General features: G+C 46.3%; 1 protein-coding gene across 3 annotated transcripts in view; it reads right to left on the reverse strand.

Annotated features, from left to right (window-relative positions):
• Positions 1 to 370: 370 nt before the first annotated feature.
• The window catches only part of SUFU (SUFU negative regulator of hedgehog signaling), a 115,434-nt gene continuing 92,046 nt past the window's right edge, over positions 371 to 23,758 (reverse strand). For 2 of the 3 annotated variants that reach the window (XM_050958147.1, XM_050958146.1), the window contains exons 10-12: positions 22,818 to 22,956; positions 12,925 to 12,993; positions 371 to 9,145 (exon numbers count right to left, since the gene is read on the reverse strand). In XM_050958147.1, the coding sequence (XP_050814104.1) occupies positions 9,056 to 9,145; positions 12,925 to 12,993; positions 22,818 to 22,956 (298 nt within the window). In that variant the 3' untranslated portion in view covers positions 371 to 9,055. Of the gene's footprint in view, positions 9,146 to 12,328; positions 12,994 to 22,817; positions 22,957 to 23,758 lie in introns of those variants that run through there. The other variant, XM_050958145.1, reaches the window with a different exon arrangement.

The following is a 23,758-nucleotide window of genomic DNA, read 5'->3' on the forward strand; positions in this document are numbered from 1 at the left end:
ATTGCAACATTAGCTCAGTAATATGTTTTTCATAAGTGTTCTCTGTGCTGCCTCTCCTGTGCTCCCCCGCCCCCGATTTACTTGTTCCCTGCAAGCATACCTGCAAATTCCCCCTGCAGCCAAGGGGCTGACGTCCCTGAGGACAGAAACTGGCCCTGAAGTACTTAAGTTCTCTTCTCCTTTCTAACTTCTGAGCTGCCCTAGCAGTTCAGAACAGGTGCCCCCCCCCCGGTAAGACCTATAGTCTAGCTAATTGTAAGACTAAGGAGAGACTGGTTGATAAGCAAGGATCGAACTGCAGCTCTGATAACGAACGTGAATCAATCCATCCCACTTTCTTTTGCAACCACGCACAAAAGAACACAACCAATTATGCCAATATGTTTAATGCACTTAGAATACACGTGAGAAAAAATGTTTAGTGATTCACAAAAATATTACAAAAGTCACGTGCAGGTGGACTGCACTGGCACTCCAATAACAAAGTAAGAATTTACATTAGGAACTAATATAAAATATTTAAAAACCTCTGCTAGCTTAGCTTTCCATTTTTAATTTTTTTTTTTTTTTTGGTTAAAAAAAGTCCAACTACAAAATACTGACAGACTGACTGCAGGAACCCAGGCTCCTTGCAGATCGATTCTGTAGTGTCCTTAGAATTCTAATAAGAAAAATACACACAAACGCACGCAAAAAAGAAAACAGATGAACTACAGAAATGCTCACCTCTGCTGATGGCTGCAAAAGCAACCACAGCAGTCAGGGTTCTGTCCATTTTATGTAACTCACAGATAAATGCTTATTTTCTCCTAGGTTATCCAGCTCAACAGCCTTCCAACAGTTAGTGTCGTCAACAACAGAAACAAAAGCTCTATCTCTTTACAAAAATATTTATAGGTAAGGAAAAGGACTTGGTACCCAACCCTGGCCCTGTGGATATAAAAGAGTTTTGAAAAAGCAAGTAAATCCCTTCGTTGTGAATATGGCTAATCATTCCTTTAAACATCTCCTCCTCTGCTTCTGACTACAGCTGAATCCAAGCCCACAGGGACTTTAAGGGAGGGTGGGAGCTGGATTTGAATGCATTTGGGCCAGTTAAGAATCCTGCATTTGAAATGGCAGGTTCCTAAGCACAGGAAACAGTCTGGTGCCATTGAGCTGTAAATTGCTGCTTCAAGGAAAGGCAAAAGGACAAAATCCTCAGATTCTGTGATCAGTCACTGCTTGAAGGACACAGTCGTTTAAACTCACTTCCCCTGTCTTCTGTCCCCAGTGGGCTTGACATTCTGTAAGGCAGGTGGTATCTTGAAATTCTGTATGTTGTTACAGAGGAAACCGGCAAAGTCACCTTGGACCTAATCTGGACCTACTGGTACCAAGAGACTATTATACTGTGGAATATTCCCTGGATTCTAAACCACTCCACTGTCAAGAAACAACCAACAGCCACAACTCTTTATGTAGGACCTTCATCGAGGCAACGTTTTGCCCCCTCCACTGGCTCTGCAGAAGAGCATTTACAGAGCCGTGCTGTAGTTGGGCCTTGGGGAAGAGAACAAAAACCATGTTGCTTTAACAGCCCCCTTAGCAGAGAAGTGCAGAGAAGGGAAAAAAAAAAAATCAATGTTTGCAAAATAGAACAATCAGCGACAAAGGAAATTTTACTCCTGCTTTTAAGAGGGTGTTGAAAAAAAAAAAGGAGAAAAAATTATTTAAGTCATTTAAAAAATAAAAAAGCATTTGACAGTGTCCTTTTACCATCTACCACATAGTGATTTCTATATTTGTGTAACAGTTATCAGGGACCTAAAATTTCAACCGTGAATAATGAGGCACAGAAGATTATTTAACACTTTTACCATCTCCCATTATCTCATGGAGGGAAGGAAATAGGCACCTTTATGGCAGACTTGAAATGACATTTCTAAACTAATATGCCACTTTTTATGATTTTATGGTCTGTGAGCAATTTTAGGCGAAATAGAATGGTACTAGAAATGAATAAGTGGTGACGTGTATTACACAACAGGTTAATTGCCTGAGAGATACAGGTCAATATGGGGGCTCGGTTTAAAACACACCGCCTGCCACAGGCTTATTCTCGGTTTGAAATTTTGGACTCGCACGGAACGGAAGCTTTCCAAAAAAGGAAAGAACGAGCATATCCCATTATGCTATGGAAGTGTCACAAAAATAACAAGCTGCTACAGATCTCGCTGGAAACTGCAATAGTATCAGAGACCTAAATTAGGCTTAAAATGTTAGGACATGATGACTCGGAACAAAAACATGCAATCCGGATAGATTCCTGTTCAAACATTTGCTCACCACTCATCCCTCACGTCCCTTGCTTTTATTAAGCAGGGAGATCTCTGCTGCTTAACAATTAGTCTGCTCCTGTCGTTTAACAAACTAGAAATAAGGTGCATTTTATATACAAGTGAGGGTGATTAGCCATTGCAAAATCTACCAAGGGAAAGAGCGGATTCTCCATCTAATGTCATCCGGCTAAAAGATGCTTTAGACAAATTCAGGTTATTGGGCTCAGTGCATGGGTGACTGGGTGAAATTCTGTGGCCTGGGTTATACATGAAGGCAGACTAGAGCAAGGGTGGCAACCTATGGCCCTGGAGCCACGTGCGGCTCTTCAGAAGTTAATACGTGGTTCCTTGTACAGGCACCGACTCTGGGGCTGGAGTGACAGGCGCCAACTTTCCAGTGTGCTGGGAGGAAGGGGGGGGACTCACTGCTCAACACCCGGCTCTGCCACGGGTCCTGCCACCACTCCACCCCTTTCCGCCCCTGACCCTGACCCTGCCGTGCCCTTGCTCCTCCCCCCAAGCCTCCTGCATGCCACGGGAGCAGGAGTGAAAGTAGAAATAGGGACTTACCAGTATGGGGCTGGGTTGGGGCCGGCTCTGGCCCCCAGAAGGGGTGGGGATGGGGGGGAGGGGTCAGAGCCAGCTCCAGCCTGTTCTGTACCAGTAAGTGCCCTCTCCTCCCCCGCTGGGGTAGCAGCAGCAGCAGCAGCCGGGGGCTCCAGCAGCAGTTTAAAGGGCCCAAGGCTCAGCCGCCCGTACCGCCCCAGGCCCTTTAAACCACTGCCGATGCCCCCGGCTGCCGCTGCTACCCCAGGGCTCCGGCAGCAGTGCTCTGGGGACTATTTAAAGGGTCCACAGGACTCCCCTGCTTCTACCGCCCTGGCCCTTTAAAGAGCCCCCAGAGCCCTGGGGTACCAGCAGCAGGACTCTGGGGGCTCTTTAAAGGGCCCAGGGCAGTAGAAGCAGTGGGAGCCCCGACCCTTTAAATAACCCCTGGAGCCTCGCTGCCGCTACCCCAGGGCTCCAGTAGTGGGGCTCTGGCAGCAATTAAAGAGGCTTGGGGCTCCAGTCGCTGCTGGGAGCCCCAGGCCCTTTAAATTGCCGCCTGGGGAAGCCGGGCTGCCCTGGTACAGTGCACTGGCTCTTGCCGGTACGACGCACCGGGGTGCACCAGCTTACTTTCACCTCTGCATGGGAGGTGTGGGGAGGGAGGGGCAGGTGCTGATTGGTGGGGCTGCCAGTGTGTGGGAGATGCTGGGAGCGGCGGGGCTGCTGATGTATGACTGTGGCTCTGTGGCAATGTACACTGGTAAATTCTGGCTCCTTCTCAGACTCAGGCTGGCCACCCTTGGGCTAGATGACCTAACAGCCTGTACTATTTCCCGCCCCCTGAAGTTGCAAGAGCAATCCTTGCTAGCAGCTAGTTACAAGGCAACAAAACTGGGGTTACGACTTTGGACGTGAACATGTGAGGCAGGAATAACCAGCAGGTGCAATAACCAGCAGGTGCAGGACGAGCTGTTAAGCAACAAAGATTCCTTTTCCACATAGGCCTTTCGTAGTAATAAAAAGGCCAGAGAGAAGGAAGAGAAGACGTCGCTCGTGCCCACCACCGGAGAAAAATGTGAGCAGCAGCCATGTTTTTCTAGATGGAGCGTCTGAAAGCGTTTTCCTTGGAGGTGCTGCTGACTAGTCTGGTAAATGCACAGCACATGAGTAATGATAACGCAGCTCATTCAATTAAAGTCACACAAGGGGATTGAGAGAGAAGCAGCAGTAACTTCTGTAAACTGTTAATGATTAAAACAGAATAAGAAGCAGCCACGTCATAATTTCACCTTCCATTTGCTAACAAGACAGCCATTTGTGGACAATGTCAGAGAAAACAAATATGACCTTTCGCTCTCTCTATTATAAATGACACTATTGTAGATTTAAAACATTCTCAACTTGCTGTTTATGTCAAGTGGTTACGCTTTGCGCGGACAATCAGCATGGACCGAGGGCCAGTTTCCATGTGAGCAGATCCTGTGTGCCTCACTCACGTCAGCAGGACTGAGCATTGGAAGGAGGATTTGCTCACACGAATCCCTTCGCAGAACTGGGTCCTAAGTCAGATTCACTTTCGTTTTAGTGAATTTCACCGCCAGGTTTGCTTGCAATAGCGCAATTTGCAACACTTGGGTCACGGACACTGCAGGTCAATGTCTAACAAACTATGCATCAATTCATTACGATGTTTAAATTCCATCCTCTAGTACTTCTACTGGTATCAAGTTTTGTAAGAAAAAAAAAAGTTTATTTCCTCAAAGACAATCATGTACCCTGTGACCATTCAGGGGCTACAGATTATTTAAAATGTAGGGCTTTAGCATGTTATCTCAAATCATTCTTGGCAAATCTGTGTACAATCAAACCAACCTACCACTGTTCTCAAAGCCATTACACAGCAGATATCCTAGATCTAAGCCACAGAAAATATTACAATAGGTCACACCAGTTGCAAGGGCTCTCTGGTTTGCTGAGAGCTTAGTTTCTTTAATACTGTAACTTTTTTTTAAACAGTGTGTGAGGGGAAGAGTGTTTACAGCTCTTGTTTGAAGGTGGCTGTCCCCATGATAGACTTTCAAGTCATCACAGGTCTGCCATAAGGAAGTATTCCTATCTATCTGCATTGGGAGATTTCTCTCTTTTTGGGGGAGTAGTGGGAAGAGAAACCTCTACATACTTCTTTTAAAGTACAATTTACATTCAGACCGCAGCTTCCAGCCAACACAAATTGCATGGCTTGTGTTTTTGTATAATCCCTGTTCAAATCTCCGCCAGCCTGAACAAATCTAAAAGCAGCATGAGTGGAACTGCCATTCTCAGCAAGACTGGCCTGGAAAACCACCTTGGAATTAACACTTATGTATTTCCCTTTTCAAGCCATTTACTCATTTAAAAATATATATATATTCAAAAGTTCTCTTTTTTACATGTCACCCCTCCTCCCCCCGCCCAAGACAAAAACAACTAGAAAAGTATCAAAACTCAAGATCTCGTTTAGCTGCCAACTGAATAGTCTTCGGCACGACTGCAAACTTCAACTGCATGCGGGGAAAAATGTTACGGGAGACGAGTTCTCTAAATATTGATTAATGTGCAACTTTCTTGTTCTAAAAGAATGGAGACAGGAGTGGGACAGAGTCAAAAGGTTTCCTTTCACCAGTGAATCCCTTGCAGAGAGGCTGGTAATAGGCCGGAGATTGCTATTTTAGCAATGATTTATTTAATTGGTTTTTTATTTATTTTACTTGCTAAACTAATTAGGAAGACCTGACTTCCTTTCCTTGACACAAACTGTAATCTGGCAGCCTGCAAGGCTTTAAGAATAGGGTTTGTGAAAAAGTGTCTTACAAATAAAAGGTACCTATCTTGCCAACTGTTCATAACTCAAATACTGATGACTGTATATAAATACATGACATATAAACAAAAACACATGGATAACAGCTGGGATTTCCAAAGCACTCAGGTCACGTCTACACTACAAAATTATGTCAACCTAATTTTTTACGACATACAGCCACCGGAGTTATTAAATCGCTCGTGCACTTGGCTCCTTGTGTTGGCAGCACACATCCTCCCCAGGAGTGCCTGTATAGATTGTATTGTCAGCGTTGGCCATTGCAGGATGGCTTCTGAAAGCCAATAACAGTCGACATAAGCAACATAGTGTGTACACTGACATTAGGTCAACCTAATTACATTGACTGTGACGCTACCCTGCTTGGGGAGGTGGCATTACTAAATGGGTGCAGACAGGCACTTACGTCGTCAGGAGCCAAACTGGACAGAAAACACTTCCACAGCTAGGTTGACACAAGGCAGCTTACATTGACCTAACCATGTAGTGTAGGCCAAGCCTCAGTGTGCTCCCTTCCTATCCCCCTCTGAAGCCAACGAACATCCAACCCACAGCATCAAACAGGCATGAATGCAGAACGGAAGAACAAACGTGGGAGAGGCAGATTTGGAAAATCCTGCAGAGAGAAGGTATTTTACCTACAGTCCAGGACTCGCTCACGTGTCTCGTGGAAAGGTTTCAAAGAGTCTCAATTTGAGTTAGGGCAGAGACACAGAACTCAGAGATGGCCTCCTGGTCTCTGCCCCTTTGTGACTTCTATGGGAACAGCAGCAATTGCTGACATGGACAAATCACCCTAGGAAAGTCCTGTTCTTTCAGCTTCTCTTAATGAGACTTTGCAGCTGGAAAGAAGGAGGAGGAGCCAGCCCTGTGGCAATCAGCCAGCTCTCCAAACACCACGGGCAAGTGTTTGCCATTCTACAATGGTTCATGGACCACTTTTTGAAATCTGTGGATTTAAGGCAAAGTCTTCATTGTCCACTTTCCCTCTTTTCTGATTGGTATGATGCCACTATTTCTTCACAGTGAGGTGGGGAGGGGAGTCTATTTTGTGCCTGGGTTGGTAGATTTGCATGTCAATTTTCAGTCTCTCTCTAGTCCACTGGCCCCTGGAAATGCATCTACAGCTCCCACAAATGTTAAGGAACAGAACAAACCGCCACCGCGTACACATTTCATACTAAATGGGACGCTGAAAGCCAGCCCAAGATTCTCCTGGATAAATGCAGACTGCCACAACACAAAAATCACTCTGACTGGCCCTGAGATTTGAAACGCTGCTCTTTAAAAATATGATTTCAAGATGACCCTTTGAATTCAGACAAAATTACAGACTCATTTACATCTAAATTGCTTTCATAGCTTTGTAAAAAGGAAGCGGATAAGCAACGTAGGATCTGGATTTGGCTTGACTTAAATAATGATAAAAATAATGGTACTTGTACCTCCCTCTGAGAATCTTGGTCCACTTCACAGATGCTAATGGTCTAGGCATCCCAAACCCCCCAGGAATATTATCCTCATTTGCAGAGGAGGAAGTGAAGTGATTTGCCTACACTCACACAGGAAATCCAGAGCAGAGCCAGACCCCTCGGCTCCTAGATACAGGCCTCCACCACAGGACTATACATCCAACAGCAACCAGCTCCAAAATATATTTTAAAAATGTTGACAAAATCCCAGTTTGTTGGGAAGAAATTAAGACAACCACCACCACCAGCTTCTGTGAGGTATGGGCCAGTTTTAGCCATTGTGGTTTGATCAAAGGCAGTCAGTTGTTAAAAGTTGTTGCCACAGCCATGTTAAGACCACTGTATTATGTACAACCAGAGATGAAGAAACAGCCATGTTAGCTTGTGAGTGAAAAAGGGTGGGGGAGAAATCTGCACCCACAGAATTAGAAGTGACTGTATTCCAGTGTGAATCTGCTTTAGAGAACAATCCAGGATTGGCAGGGGAAGGACTCAAGCATAGGGTAGCCTGCAGCCCATCTGTAATGCACCCACCAACAGCCTGCTCTTTGGTACCAGGATGCAACCTGCAGAGACAAAAGCTCTCAGCACGCATGCTCCATCTTGGTCTAAGGGAGGCCGCTGGGACCAAGAGGGAGTTGCATGTTGGAAGCAGAGCCTGAAGCTTATACTACAATACAGCTGGGGGGGGAGGGGGGCTGGTTACAGCCTGCTCGTCCCCCAATCGTTAAAGCAAGGTTTAAGGCCTTAACACATGGCTACGGTCCCATGTGCACCAAGAAAAAGCAGCAGGTAGTTAGAGTCTGGTAAGATGGAACTGCGCTAAGGACAACTGTGCTGTAAGCGAGTCCCCAGCAGGGTTTGTTTTGTGGTGTAGGTAGGGCTTTCTTCCAGGACTCCGCTGGTGGCTGCTCTCTGTTGATGGGGAGGGTGGACAATTTAGAGCAGCCCCCTGGTTCCTGGAGCGTGGCCCCTCTGAACACACAGGTCCTTTCCCACTTCTAGGATTCAAAGGGATTCTGTACAATAGCAAGGAAGAAGTACTTGACAGCATCCCTTGAAAGATAAACATTCTGTAAACAGGAGATCTCCTCCTCTGCCCCAGTAGTCTCTCTTCCTCCTGCTCGTGCAAAAGCAGAGGTCACAACCTTCTCTGGGGCTCATGCATACATTCATACACTAGGACAGGATGTGCAAGAAGAAAGTTCCCTCTGTTTGCAGCGATACCAGAGCTAATCAGACTGAGCTCAATGCTCAGACCTTTCCTAATTCTAGCAGCAGGGAGGGTTTCAGTTTGTTTTTTGACTAAACTTGATTTAAATGAAGCATGCGAGCTTCTGGCCTCGTTAACACCATTCTGTTTCTGAAAAGACAAAACAGCCCCTGGAGGAACAGTTCTGCAGTCAGTAAAAGTTTGGCTAACCAAAAGGATTCTAAAGTCACGTAGAGAACATTTAATCCATGTGCTTGCACCTGGCAGAGCGCGTATGTAAATAAAGGCGTACAAGGTATCGACACCCTGGGCGAAGACTGCAGGTATATTTGTAGCCCCAGCTAGAACAGGGAAAAAATTCTTACCACTACTTTTCATAGTTAAATATTTCTCACTTGCACTCAAACACACGCAGGCTGTTCCTGGAGAGCTCAGCCCAGGAAAGGATGGGAAGAAAGGGACCAGCACTGTCCAGTTCTGTCTGGGTTGGTGTTGTGTAACTCCTCTTCTGTTTGCAGCGGTTGTGCAGCAATCTCCTTTATTTGAAGGCCTAGTTCTTACTGCATTAATTATCCTGTGAGTCACTGAGCAATGTACAGTCACTCGGCTCTCCCAGATGTCAGAAGGGTGTAATTCGGCTCTAATGCAGAGGGTTGTCAAACACAGCATCTGGTAAGATGGAGACTTTCAGTTTCTTTTCAGGCCAGCTGTACTCTTTTGGAAGTTTAAACTACGAGGCAATAAAGGGACTCAGTTAATGTATTTCCCTGCAGCCTAAACCGCATTCACCCAAAGCTATTCTGAAAGCAGGCAACCCTCCGTTTAGGAGCTACGTTTTATTTTATTTTAAAGCAAAGGGCCACTAAGAAAACGTTCCTTCCTCCCCCATCAGTATGTTTTGGACAGCAGTGGACATTAGATAATGTGGTTTGTGTCTCTGCTGCCAAAATAAAGTTACGAGATTCCAGCCCAAGCGTTGTTCATTTCATTCGGTGAATTCTGCCAGGGTTCCTGTTCCCACCACCATTTTCCCTCCCCTCCCGCATCTCAGTGAAAGTCTGCAACTTGCAAGAGTATTTCCCTTTCCACTTCACTGTTTCCTCCAACTACCCCCAGGCCCCACGAGCCCCCTTTGTTTGCTTTAAAGCAAGAATCGGACAGCAGCTTTAAGATTCTCTGCGTCATGTGATATACGTGAGGCTGTATGGTTCTGTATGTAGCAGGCAGAAAGTGGCGCAATGATTCACATGGCCAGCAGCTAGTCATGCTGTCCTGGCGGAGGAGAGCCAGTGTTTCTGAATACCGTCTTTGGGCCACTTTATTTATGGCAAAAAAAAACCCAAACCAAACATCTGGAACAAACCCCTTGACTTTGCAGTGACTGTACCCTGGCTCATGTCCACACACACAGCTGCCCTGACTATTAAGAAAGTGTTGGTTGCAATACCCAGCATAGGAACTTGAGCTCAAGTCTGATTTTACATACCACTGCTTCCAATGGCTACTTCTTCATGTGGAAGGGAAGCCACAAATATTGCAGCTGCTCTGGTTCATCCAGTCCTAGCTCCACCCCACCACAAAGACCCTCCTGTTGGAAAGCAACCCCAAAACTCCTGCTCCCAGAACCAGCATTGGGCAATCTTGGACAGCTGTCTGAGTAGTCCTTAGAATGTACTGGTCTGACCGTGACTAACATGCACGTGCCAGAACAGCTCCGCCAAAAACAGTTTTGCTGTGGGATGTACTGAACTGCCGGCCCGCTCAGAGAAACAAGATGACTGGCCCGCTCAGAGAGTCAGTGTCCCTGCATCAGTTCGTTTGAGCAGGAAGCAAATGGAAGGGTGTCTACACTAAGGGTAAGCCCAGGCATAGCTATGCTGGGCGGCAACGGGGTTTGGGGCTATCATGGAGTTACAGGATAAGCGTCTCAGAGGAGGAAAAAGATCCTAACTCCATTTCATTTTTGCTTCCCGCTGCTGGTTCTGCAGAGGAAAGTCAGAGTGGAAAAAGATGTAAAGAATAGAGGGGGGGGGAAGAGATGCAGGGCTGATTAACATGACAAATTCCTAGATGTGTACAATGGCAGCCTATTTATTTAAAGCTGGCTCTAGTGTTTTAGGGCTTGTCCAGACTACACATTTGCCCCATTCATAAACATGCAATGAGCTGATCTTGAAAGCTGGTCCAGGGAATAGGATTGTCCCAGTCACCCCCAGCTTGTTCAGACAAAGCACGGGAATTTCTGGAAAATGAATTGCTTTGTTTTTAAAATTTTGCTGCATGCACAGCCTAGCCCCAGCTGACAGAAGGATTTTACCTGGTATTTGAACAGGGGCCTCTACCCAGGATTCTGCCTTGACTAAGGAGGACCATCTAAATGAGAGATGCTAAATTCAGAACTAGTGCAGTGAGTTCCTTTCCCACAAAAGTTCTTGGGCCAAATTCAGAGGGGACACAGGCGCCCATGTAAACTATGGCTGTGTCTACACTGCAGCCAGGTGTGAGTGGTGGCTCCCACAGACGTACCCACAGTAGCTGTACTCCTGCTAGCCCACGAAAATGAGATGCAAGAACGTCGTGGAGTGAGCTTCAGCGTCAGCTGCACAAGCAATTGCTTGTCTATGAAAACACGAGCTGCCATTCACCCCACCACCACAGCGTAGACTTGCCTCTGTTTGGTACAAGGGTGTTGGAGAGTGGGCATAAGCAGTAAAGGACCCCAAAATTAACCTTCCACCATTCCAGTAATTGTATTTTTGGGGCTATCTGCCCTCTCAGTTCCTAAGTGGACACTCAATTTCACTCCTCTAGTGAATAAAAACTGGTGCAAGTTACACTACTTGGCCAACCATTTTACAAACCTCTGTATAACCTGCACCCTTATTTTTGGTCACTATCTGATTTCGCCTATGGGCCCCTCTTCCAGCTCTAACTTCTCATGCACTTAACAGACAATCATTCTAACGTTAACGAAGAGACACAAAGACATAGCATGAGTTTCTGAGGTGCTCAGCCAGACTTGTGTGGTGTTGCAGTTGGTATTCATTTCACTTTCACCTGGCTCATTACACCATGAAGGAGAGGTTCTTTTCCTAGAACCCCAAATTGGATTTTCATTCTACCTAGTTGGATACCGGCAACAGCCAAAGGCTTATGAAATCTGGTGGGATTTTGGGTGATGAAAGATCATAACAATCTAAAGTATCCCCCACCCCTTTTCTTTTAAGCTGGGAAGGTTCCAAAATGGTAATGTCAGAGAAGAATATGTCAGAAAACATTTTAAAATGAGTAATGTCAAAGCAATGTGGAAGCCAGTGTCTCATCCTTTGTCTGGCACTACAGAACCACCCTACGTACAGCATTAGCTTCCCAGTAAAGCTAGGGAACACTAGCCCTAGCAAAGGGACTCCAAAATGGTCACTTCTGTGCTAGCAAGTCCCTGGCACAAATGATTTTTGGCTTAGGTTTAAATGGATAAGAGCTGGCCTGGTAATTCACTACACTGCTAGCGAGGTGCTTGATCCACTGCTGCGCTCGTTCACAGGGCATATATAACCCTGGCATTATGTCAGCTCAGGGTTAAACAACTAGAGCACTGAGGTTTTTCTGGGAGGAGAAGCAGGGAGGGACAGAGGGACAGGAGGGCTACTTTACAAGCCTAGAAAAGTTTCTTTAGAGTCCGCAGGGAGCTGTAAAAAATGGGATAAAAATATTACATGTCATTGCTGCCACTGCTCTTTGAAGGGAGGCAGGATATTTATGTGGAGTGCAGGGGAGAGCTGGTGTTAAATGCTCTTGGAGACTGGGTCACACGATGGGGAAAGTCCGTCACCGTGGTGCGTCCCCTGCTGCTGCAGCTCAGCACTGCTGGCTGGCCGTGTGTGTCTGTGCGCCACACGCAAACTTCACAGAGTTTGGGAGGGAAGGGAACTAATGAGGGACAAGCAGCAGGTATTAAATAGCCCCTCCCTCCCCACCCATAAGAGGTTCTGAAGTGCAATATGAAGTGGCAGCAAATATGCTGGGTGTTCCGCATTGCTCTGCAGGCCCCAGCACGAAGTGTAGTTAGCGCCACAGCTGCACAGAGAACGTACAAAGGGGTCATTCAGCCATGCTGCTGCAGGGGTGCAGTGGCCAGGGCTGCCGCACAGCTCTGCTCCATTGGGGCTTTGGCTGGGGGACGGCAGCATCCCAACTCCTGTCGGGACCCCCGCCAGTGAAGGCTACCTGGGGAAGCGTGCCGAATCAGTGCATTTTGCAGCAGCGGTGGCCATGGCCTCGCTAGCCAACACCCCCCACTTTTGGGGCGGTGTTGGATGAGCTGCAGGTCCCCAATTGCCTCCGCAGTGCCTCCTCTTCCGGGTGGCCTGGTTTATGCCAGCAGGTTCAAAGGGTGGCTGAGCCCTGAAGCTGTGGGAAGGGCTGGAAGCTGCCAGACTCCAAAACTAACAAAACAAGCGAACTGGGCAGCTTTTCTCTCGGCCAGATATGGGAGCAACGCAGCCTTACTTCCTCTGGAGAAGTCAGATCTTCTAAGTCTTCCAGCATTCTTTCCACGAACTCTTCAGTCAACAGGATCTGCAAGGGGAAGACACTAGTTTACTCTTTTACACTCCAAGCTTTATGTAATTGCCAAGCAACAGACGCCTTTCTTCTGCACAGAGGGGAGACTGTACATACTTTTCTTTGGCGACACAAAGGTTTGAGGCCTCTAGCTCCTGGCTTTACTCCCCCCCGACAACCCCAACCACTGCAAAAAATGCTAAGATTACAAGGCAATCTTTTGCTACCATCAATTATCTCCCTGTGTCTAAAATTAGAGGCTCAGCTTCAGAGAGGAAGGGGGGAGGGAGGCAGGGGAGGGCAAAAAGGGGTCAAGCGAACAATTGCAAAGGAAGGCAGTGGGAAACAGAGACATTTTCATTGTCACAGTGGAGTTAAGTCTCTAGTATAATTGGGCTACAGCTGGTGGAGGGGGACAGGGTGGGACAGCCTGGAACCTGCACAGAATCTGCATTTTGGGCACCTCGAGGACTCTGATCTGGAGACCTGGCTTGTTAAATGGTGTACCATTTAGAAAAAACACAGATTCAGCAGGGGAGGCATTCAGAGAGGTGCCCAAGCCAGGAGCGGGAGGGTGCGGGATACGCAGCCTGGCTCTCGGACTTGGCTCAGAAAACCAGTCCTTGGTCCTTCCCAAATGTGCAGCTCCCCCGACTCCCAGTCAGAATTGCTCCACTCTCCCCCCAGCCGTGCTAGTCTGTGTGAGAGTTTAGGGGAGTGGTAGAAGGGGGAAGGCTCAGGCATTTTCCAGGAGAGGACTAGCAAATGTGAAGTTCCTTGGACAATAACTTCTGACTACACGCCCCCAAAAATAGAAGGCCAGACCCTAGCGGGTGTAAGTCAACATAGCTCCACTGAACTCAGATATGCTCACTGATATCAGTGGGTCCCGAGTAGTAAGTGCGGAACCAGGATCCTCCCTCGCCCTTTTCTTAAAAAGAAACATGCTGTATCAGAAGGTGCCCGCACACACAGCTTCTCTTCAGCATGGCTTTTAGAGGGCCAGAGCTAAACACAAGCCCTGCTGATGTGGGGTAGCATGATGGAGGGAAGCAGTCAAGGAGAAGGAAATCACCACCACACATGGGTCCGGTGAGGGGTGCTGGGTGTGGTGTTGCAGGGTTTGGGTATACAGCAGGCTATACATTTTGCAACTTGCAGCTCACAGCTCTGTTCTTTCTCTGCTTCTCCTTGTGTTCCTTTTTCCTCCCTTCATTCCACCCTTTCCTTTTACAGTCTGTCTCCAGCACCTCTCCATCCTATAGTGACCAGCATTCCCGCTTCACTTCTCTGCTATGCCTGTATTGCACTGCATTGCATTCTCCCTCCTCCTCTGCTCACTCCTTACTCATCCTCTCCAAATCCTCTCATGGGTCCCCCACTTCCTCCCCTCTGGCCCCTCAGCTCTGCATTCCCTGTCCAAGAGCTCAGGCAACTCTCCCCAGCTCCCAGTGCTGAAAGGGAGCAAGGCCCACCCCCAGTTCCACCCCTTTTCTGCTCCCCTCCAGCTCCAAACTGGAGATCATCTCAGTGCTGGGTGCTGACAGCCTCCCTTGCAGCACGGAGCTCGCTAGGGGAAGTGCGTAACAGCGCTGATGCTGCAGATTCCCTCGTAAGTTCTGATCTATATACTAGGAGCCCATGGCCCACACTCTGAGAACCCCTGAATCAGCTAGATGGACAGAAAAGGCACTGGCCACTCAAGCTACTATCATACATGGCAGTGGCACTGGACAAAAAGGAAGACCTTGTCTCTGCTCCAAAGAGCTTTCAGTTCAACTTAGAGTTTAGATTCAGTACCCAGTTTGTGGTGTGGTGTGGAGCCACTCCTGAAGCCCAGTGGAAGCTGTGGCAACAGAGTCAGTGGCATCACATCACAGACCCACATGCTCCATGAGGCTTTTTGGCTACAATCAGATGATTCCGTGTCTATTATTGTCTATGCTGGGCCTTAGACGGTCATCTCTTTGGTTGGCACACTAAACCCAAACATCTATGAGCACTATAGCAGGGCTGGTTTATACTGCTGTGGGCAAGTTCTTTGGTGGAGATGGTAGCCCTGGCGCACGCTGAACTGGAAAAACCTGCACATCCCAAATTCCCCCCACTCCCTCTTCTCATGCTACTACCTCCTCCCACCAATCCCCAATTCCCCCACCTCAACTTATATGTGCGTCTTCTCCAGAGTCCAGGCATCTAATTAGTGAAGCCATGCCTGCGCAGTTCCACTAAATAGGTGGGTGCCCTTCATTCTCTTGTGTGCGACCATCCAGGCACGCACTTTAGAGGGAACTATCCGCGGACCACCTGAATGGAGCTTGCGGACCACAGATGGTCCACAGACCAGTCTAAGAACCTCTGCTCTAGAGGTTAGCCTCAGCAACTACAATAGTCTGCTACTTACTAAACTAATGGAATTACTCCCATAGCTCAGGTGGGAGGAGGTTTGTACACTCTATACTGAATGTCCAAGGGTTGATCCCCACTGATGACAGACACCTACACTGTTAGCATGATTTTTTTGTACTTAACCAGTGATGGTATGCACAAACTGTATATAGTGTGTGAGACTTGGTGCCCAATATCAAGATTCAGTCTATTAACCACATCTGTCAAGTTGCAGATCAACCTACATACTACGATGATTGGCACTCAAAAACCACATCAGGCTAATCTAAGGCTATGATTTTAAGTCTACAGGTGCAACTGCATGACTAATGCACGATCTCTCACTTCTGGGGTTCAAAGCTATTGAAAGGGCTTGAAATTCTTAACTTGAAACAGGCTGGCTCTGACCCCAGGCTACAATAGTACATTTCACACAGCTGTTTATAGTCTGCCACAGTTGGTAAATCTCCGATCAGGAAAGAGTCCCTCAAATTCAGCTGGCAAGCAGACCACAGCACCTTTCATCTTCAGAATGCCTGGCTTGTAAAATGGTATAACATACCCCAAAGTAAGTTATACAACAAGCCCTTAAGAAATCCTCCATCCATAAAGCTGATGCTTCTAGACTGGATGAGCCAGCAGATCCAAAGTTTGTGACCTGCTTCCTTTCATCAACAACATGGCTAATTTCCTGCAACTCTTGGGAGCAGATAGCACGGAAAGTGTTCCTGCTGAATTCCTGCCGTTAATACTGTACAGCAGAAGAAGGAATTCCTTTAATTCAAAATGCACCTAATCAAATTCCTTGTAAATAGTGCTCTGTGCCATGAGCAGACCCCCCAGCTCTCTCATCTACCCTCCCCGTTTCATTGTGTTGTCTCTCATTTAGATTGCAAGCAGCTCAGGACAGAAGCCGTGTCATTTTCTGTGATGCAACGGCACTATATGAAAAAGGACATGAGTTCTAAACAGACACCCTGCTGTATGATTTCCACGATAGTTTTCACCAGCGTGTCACACATACAAGTACTGTGAACAAACAAGGGGGGCGTTTCTCTGGGGGGTGGAATCCCATTGCTATACTCCGAGGAAACTACCAGACCTTCCTTGTAAAGGAGAAGATAATTACACCTGCCTCAGGCACCATATTGCTGCATTCAGGGATCTTACATGAGGATTCGAAATGCTATCTACCAGGAAGGTCTCTATGTGCACTAAGGAGCTGCTAGGACTCCCCAACTCTGTTTCATCAGCTTTAAAACTCCACCTGGACTGGCCCTGGGGAAGGGTCCTTTTTGGAGCCTGTAAACATTGTTCTACTGCTCTTCTGGATAGGATCACTGCTGTGTGACTATGTACAGCTTGGCTCAGCGATGACAAGGGTCTGAAGGGAGACAAGCTAACAGTGCATGGATTTTAACGGGGCAAGTGTTAAGGAGGGAGAGGACTTCTCTAGGGTGCTACCAGTGGCTGGGAGTAAAGCTAGGCAGTAAAGATCGGACCTTAATGGATAATTTAGACTGATTAGCAGGAAAAGCTTCCCGACAGTAAGATGCATTAGGCTAAGGGATAGTCAGTTTCTCTAGGAAGCGGCAGAAGCATTTGAGTCATCCAAAATGAGACTGGATGAAGCACTAGAAAATGTATCGCAGGAACAGCCCTTCATTGGCCTCTCGGGGAGGATCTAGATCAGTGGTTCTCAAACTTTTGTACTGGTGACCCCTTTCAAACAGCAAGCCTCTGAGTGTGACCCCCCCTCCCATAAATTAAATACACATTTAACACCATTATAAATGCTGGATGCAAAGCAGGGTTTGGGGTGGAGGCTGACAGCTTGTGACCCCCCCCCACATAATAACCTCGCCGACCCCGAGGGGTCCCGACCCCCAGTTTGAGAACCCCTGGACTAGATGACCTAATAGCTTCTTCCATCTTTAATGTACGATCTTAACACAGTCTCATTAAACAACGGGAGGTGATAATACAATGTGCTTCCTGGTTTGCTTGTACAATGTTATCACTTCTACAGTACTAGCGTGATGGATGCTCTAGACACAGTGCTATATTACAGATACAGCTGGTAGCCATGCCGAGGGTTAAGGTTTCCTAATACTCATAAAGACCCTGTTTTCACCTGTTTATAACTTGGCCACTCTAAACATTCAGACTGAAATTTCCCATGCCAGTATCTGTGCCTCACTGGAAAGGTTCCAGTAAGAATGATGCCGTCATTCCAGAGAACAAAGTTTAGGAAAAATATTTTTTGACAAAAGTTAAAAAATTCTTACCCTTGTTATGCTGAGAAGCCCTACTGATTCCATGCTTTGGAGGAAGGACTAGAAATTTAGCAGAAGGTCTCAATGGGTTCAAGGATGTGCCTTTGCTGACCCCATGAAGATGAACCCAAATTGGTGGCTTTATAAGCCTCTGAAAATTGCCATATGCATGTTTCAAAGAAGTTTATTAGTCGCTAGTAACAAAATTCTCTGAAGATTCCATCTTCACTGAGCATGTTCCAGCCCCACAGATCATGCTTCAGCCCAAGGATACCGGGGCTGAGCAGTACTTTTCTTGCCATTATACCTCCTTGCTGTGGGGGCCATGGTGGCACCAGAGTTGCCCACACAATATTAATTCGGACCTCTTTTGTGTACACATTATGATACGGTCTTCAATTACAGCAGAACCTCAGAGTTATGAACTCACTGGTCAACTATGTAATCATCAGCAGCAGAGAGACAAACAAAAAAGCAAATACAGTACAGTACTGTGTTTAATGTAAACCTAACAACAAAATAAGGGGAAAGTTTAAAGAAAGATGTGACAAGGTAAGGAAACCGTTTCTGTGCTTGTTCCATTTAAATTAAGATCATTAAAAGCAACATTTTTCTTCTGCACAGTAAAGTTTCAAAGCTGTATTAAATCAATGCTCAGCTGTAAACGTTTGAAAGAAAGAACCACCATAACATTTTGGTTTGGTGTGTTGCCTGGCCCTTTATTTTTTACTGCACACCATCTAAACCTTGCACTGAATCTCTCTCTTAGACAAGCAGATAGCCCCTAGCACCAAAGCATTGCAGCACCTCACCATCCGATGCATTTATCCTATGAAGTAGGGCAGTGTTGTTATTCCCCCTTTTACAGATGGGAAACTGAAGCACGGAGGTACTAAGGCCAAAACTGTCAGAAGTGTCCACTAATTTTAGGTGCCCAACTTGAGAATCTCTTAGGACCTGATTTTCCAAAGAACTTAGCATTATATAGCACTTTATATATTCAGAGGACAGCTCCCATGGACCTCAGGTGCAGGCTGGGATGCTAAGTGCTTTTGCAAATCAGATCCCAAGAAAATTAGGAACATACAATTAGCGACCACATGTGAAGCTTTTAGTTTAAGTGACTCGCCCAGCACCACACAGGAAGTCTTTGGCAGAGGTAGGGACAGACTCCAATTCTCCAGGGCAGTGTTCATCTGCCTTCACCATGAGACCATCCTCTCTCTCTGCCTGCAACCTTGCTTCATTCACTACATACCTTCCAATTTGCGGAAACAAATGCTGCACAGGTCCTATAGAAAACAGCTGCATTCACTACACAGCCCTACTTCACTCCCAGAGCCTGGTCCACGAGGTGCAGTGAGTGAGATATAGTCCAGTGGAGAAAACCTGATCATGTAATTGAAGATTGTAGCATAGTGTACATGTATAAGGGAGTCAAATTAAGGTTGTACAGGCAGTCTTCAGGCAATTCCTAACTTCCGGGTGCTTGACTGTGCAACCTAATGGACATTTGTACCATATAGTTTTTTTTTTAAATGTGCTACGTAGATTGGCTTGTATGTTTAACAGATACTGCAGTAAACACTGATGGGTAACATCTACAACGCGCACAATCAAAGCCTCCCACCTCTCTTTCCTAGAACAATGACTGCCCAGAGCAGCAGGAGCAGAAATTATCCCCATCACTCACCATCTCTCTGGAGAGAGTAAGTGCTCCAAGTAAGCAAGATGGGGTCATGAAGAGTGTGCCTTGTGTTGGGCAGGTAGGGAATGCCACGTTAAAGCAGAAATGTTTTGCATAAGCTAGTCCTGACTCCCAGCGTTTGAGAGCTAAAGATGGCAATTCCCAGCGGCTGATGCATGCATGCTAACTACCTTTGACACAAGCTACCCTAGGATAACATTAATATGTAGTAAAGGTTTGACAAACATTATTGGGACAGATTAATTTCAACGGTAAATCTCCACACATACTGTCTAAACATACTCAAGTAAAGGGTTGGGGGGAGCATATGTCACTCTCACTCACCTTGAGCAGGTTTAAAGGTAGACAAGTGAGATTTCCAATGAGAGGTTCAGCACATCCAGACAATTTGCCCCAAGAACTTTTAATATATATCAACACCATCCCACATTAATTGTGTTGAAGCCGTTGGGAATTACCAGCCTTAACTCTCTAACCCTGGCAGTTAGGATGGGCACCTCTTCCTTATTGTTTCTTTGCTTACCTGGAGCATTTACTCTCCCCAGAAGGGGAAGAGAGGTTTTGCTCAGCATTGTGGTCAGGCTGTTGCCTTGGGACAGCCAGTGTTCTGGGGAAAGGGGAAGGGTCAAAAGCCTTGTGGAAGTCTTTGGTCACGCACAATGTTAGAGACTGGCACAGTAGTTAACACATAGCCAAAATCTCTAGTGTTAACAAGTAGGACTTCAGGAATATGTCTGTACCTTTGTGAATCAAAGTAATTTTTGTATTCAATAATACAAGAGAGAGTGGAAGAAGCTAAGAAATAACCCAGCCTGACATGACAGACCTTTATGAGAATTTAGCTTTTATAAATAATTAAAAGGTTACTTTCAGGACAAATATGCCAAGTATTTGGGAAAGGTTCCAGTTCGACAGCTTGGGGAGAATGAAATAACCTCAACATCCCCAGAGCGTGGACAGCAGCAGGGCAAGCTTCCTCACGTATGCCTCCGCTACTATGCCTTAAACCTGAGCTGGAAGGATGACTTATAGGAATGGGGTGTTCTGTCTCCATGGTCTGTAGTCAGTCCTTGATCCGTCTGCTGAGACTGCAAAAAATGATACCGAATAGTGCCAGCCGCGGTGGTGTTTTGGTGGTATGAACACCTGTCTATTAGGAATGGCACTAGGACTGGACCTACCAAACTCAAGCCATATAAGCTAAACATCCATCAGATGCTAGTGACTTTCAGTCTGCTGTGGAAGTAGGCAAGCCAGAGCCGGAAGTCCATACAGCATACTACTTTGCCAATCCCACCTTTGAAACCTGGTGCCAGAGCACTCCACTCCGGCCATATCTGTAAACAGTGGATGCTGTGTTTAGTCTGCAGCTTTGGGTTTTCACTGTAGCAAGGCTCTGCATCAATAGAAGCTAGTAGTCTGGGGCTACTGCACAGTCTCGTAATCAGGGCTTCTCAGACTCTCATAAACTGTTCCTTCCCCATGGTATGGAAAAAAGTCTACATCAGCAGAGTCTTGCAGCTTCCCTTCCTCTGCACAACTGCCCAGTTTATACTCCTTCACAACAAGCCGTCACACCACAGTGATCTGCTTTCAGCCACGGAATGACCCACTCTGGAGCCCATCAATGCCTTTGTGTGGCTGGGGTCTTGGCAGAGTGATGTGAGGATTCCCTTCCAGGCTTTACTTTGATGACACCAGTGCTCACAGGCCCTGCTACTCCAAAAGCTAAGAGGAGAAACCAGACTTGGGAATTGCCACGACATCTCTTGCATACCACAACTTCTCTTGCCCCTTAGGCTGAAGCCAATGGACTTGGCTTTAGGACCTCGCATTTTCAATCCCAACCCCTCAGCTGCTGCTCATTCAAAAAGTGATCCCTCCTTCTTTACATTAAGGCAAGAGTCTCAGGCACCCCACCAGCTCTACACAATGTTGGTGTGCCTGCTAGTGTTCTCTGCTGGGCCCTGCCTATCTGCAGTCTGAGCACCTTACCTCTGCTGGCACTAAACTAAGAGACAGGGCAATGGCCAGCAGCAAGAGGGGCAGGTCCCAGAAGAAGTGAAGACCAAAGAAGTTCCCCAGTGTAAGAAGCAAGGTGGGGACTTGCTTCTGCAAAGAGCTGCATCCTACCTCCCAGCCACCAGAAACCTTCCTTCCTTCCCAGCAACCCCATGTGGCCCCAGTAAATCTGCAGGTCCTAGTAACAGATGTTTGGGAATTAGCTCATTCCATAAGGGTTAATATTAGTTATATGCCTGAATGAAGGCATAATTATTGCCGTTCTCTACCCTTTAGAGGCTACCCGTCAGCTCTACACATTAATACATTTCAGGAAGTGGTGTAAACTCAAACAAACAAATACTGTTATGTTTGGAGTTAACACAGTCACAAGATCTTGTGTGTCATGTTTTGGTGAGCACAAATACCAAACAGTGAATGAGCCATCCTTAAACCGACTGTTCCCTGTCAACCATTGTAAGAGTGCTGTGCTACACAATCAGCTCCTTTAGGAGTTACAGATTTGCATGTATGGTTTCCTGCACATTTGTGAACATACACACTGTGATGCCTTGAATACTAGCCATGGCCAACTTAATGGTGATACTGGAACAGTGGGATTCTAAATAGTGTTCAAACAGTAGTGCACCTTGGAGGAACAGTGTACAATAGAGAGAGATAGAGCGCGTGCACCACGCGTCTAATTCTTTAGAAATCGAGCTTTCCTCCCAAAGCTATTTTATTGTTGCTTGGCCATAAACAAGACTAGGAAATGGCTATGACATCCCACCATTGGTGGTCTTAAGCTAACCAGGGTTGACCCTTGTTAACATGTGGATGGGGAAACTCCAAGGGAAATCCAGGGTGCTGGTGCAGGAAGTTGTGTGGTGATCTGAGGTGATGATGGTGCTATAGGATGATGTGCAGCGGTTAGTGCCCTGTTTTGGGGTCAACACAAGACAGGGTTCCTGAACACTTCCAATCACTAAAGAGCCCATAACTTTTCCCAAGGATTAAGCTGTTAACCCTGATGGCCCCAGCTAACTATTAGTTTAGGTAACTCCATTCTGCCTCCCTAAATTCCCCTATTAGGTTTCACCCCTAAGGTATTTACACTGTAGTGGCAGGAGGCAGGAACCAAAATATGTAGAATTTCTAAAGTGATCCAGGCCTCTGAGAGATGAAAATTGCTGTATTCATTTAAGATATTAGAAAATGCCAACCAATGTTTTATATTTCAAATTCCATTCACCTAATGAGGAATAGTTCTACATTTTTAATAATTTCTGGAACTACTGAGAGTATCATATAACAACCAGGTGTTGGTTGTCAGAGAAGCTGCAGCAGGATGTATAGCTTTGTTATAAGATTTGTAGGTCAGAGAAACCTGCACACAGGGATTGCTTTTTGAAGGAACTGAAAAGGAAGGAGGTAAAAGAGGAAGAAGGAAAAAAAGAGGCTCTTACTTGTAACCAAGGCCCATGTGCTGCATAAGGATGCTCCTCTGTAGCAAAGGCTCCTTCTACTCCTGTCGATACAAATGTGATTGCTGTATCCCCTGTAATACTTTTATATGTAAAGTGCCGTCCATGTAACAGCCTGCCCCTGGAGAATAGAACAAACATATATATACGGAGGTCATAAGCAGGTCAGTACAGACCCACCCACAAGATATACACTGGAGCATCTGTGATCACTTTTAGGAATACATCACACTCCAGTAACCACTAATTCTCAGTGAATGTATGAAGAACTTTCACAGCCTTGTCCCTTAGTGCAGGTCACAAGTCTCTTCTGGAACTCTGGAAGTGCACATGTGCTCTCACATCCTCAGACCCAAGGTCCCACTTCCCAATGCTTCTAGCCCAGGAAGACTGAATGGGACTTTATTCACATCCCATTTGCACCAGTCCCTGCCACTGATGCATAAGGCACAGTACTCCCAACTTCATCAGCTCAGAGAACACCAGCAGAACCGACTCCAGAATTCACATCTCTTCTGTGATGGTGCAAAGCAGTCCCACTAGGATAACTCCTACACATTAATAGCTCATGTTATATATTAATCCATTACCTTGTAACTTATTAAATTTAGTCTGTGCCAGTTGAGTCATGTTAAATAAAATGTTTAGGAGAAGAGATACATGTTTGTTCATCTATAATAAATAATACTTAATTACGATGGTGCTTTCCGTGTGGGAATCTCAAGTCACACCAAAGGCATTAAAGTTCACAGCCTCAAGGAGATGTGAATATGTTATCCCCATTTTACAGATGGAGCTAATTAAGGCACAGAGGAGTTAAGTGACTTCCCATGTGACCTGGTATAAACAACTAGGGATAGAATCCAGATCCTATTCCCAGCCCTGTGCATTAGCCACAAGTCTATCTTTTCTGGAAATCCAGG

Source organism: Gopherus flavomarginatus, chromosome 6 (genome assembly GCF_025201925.1).
Source record: "Gopherus flavomarginatus isolate rGopFla2 chromosome 6, rGopFla2.mat.asm, whole genome shotgun sequence".
Lineage (NCBI taxonomy): Eukaryota > Metazoa > Chordata > Testudines > Testudinidae > Gopherus > Gopherus flavomarginatus.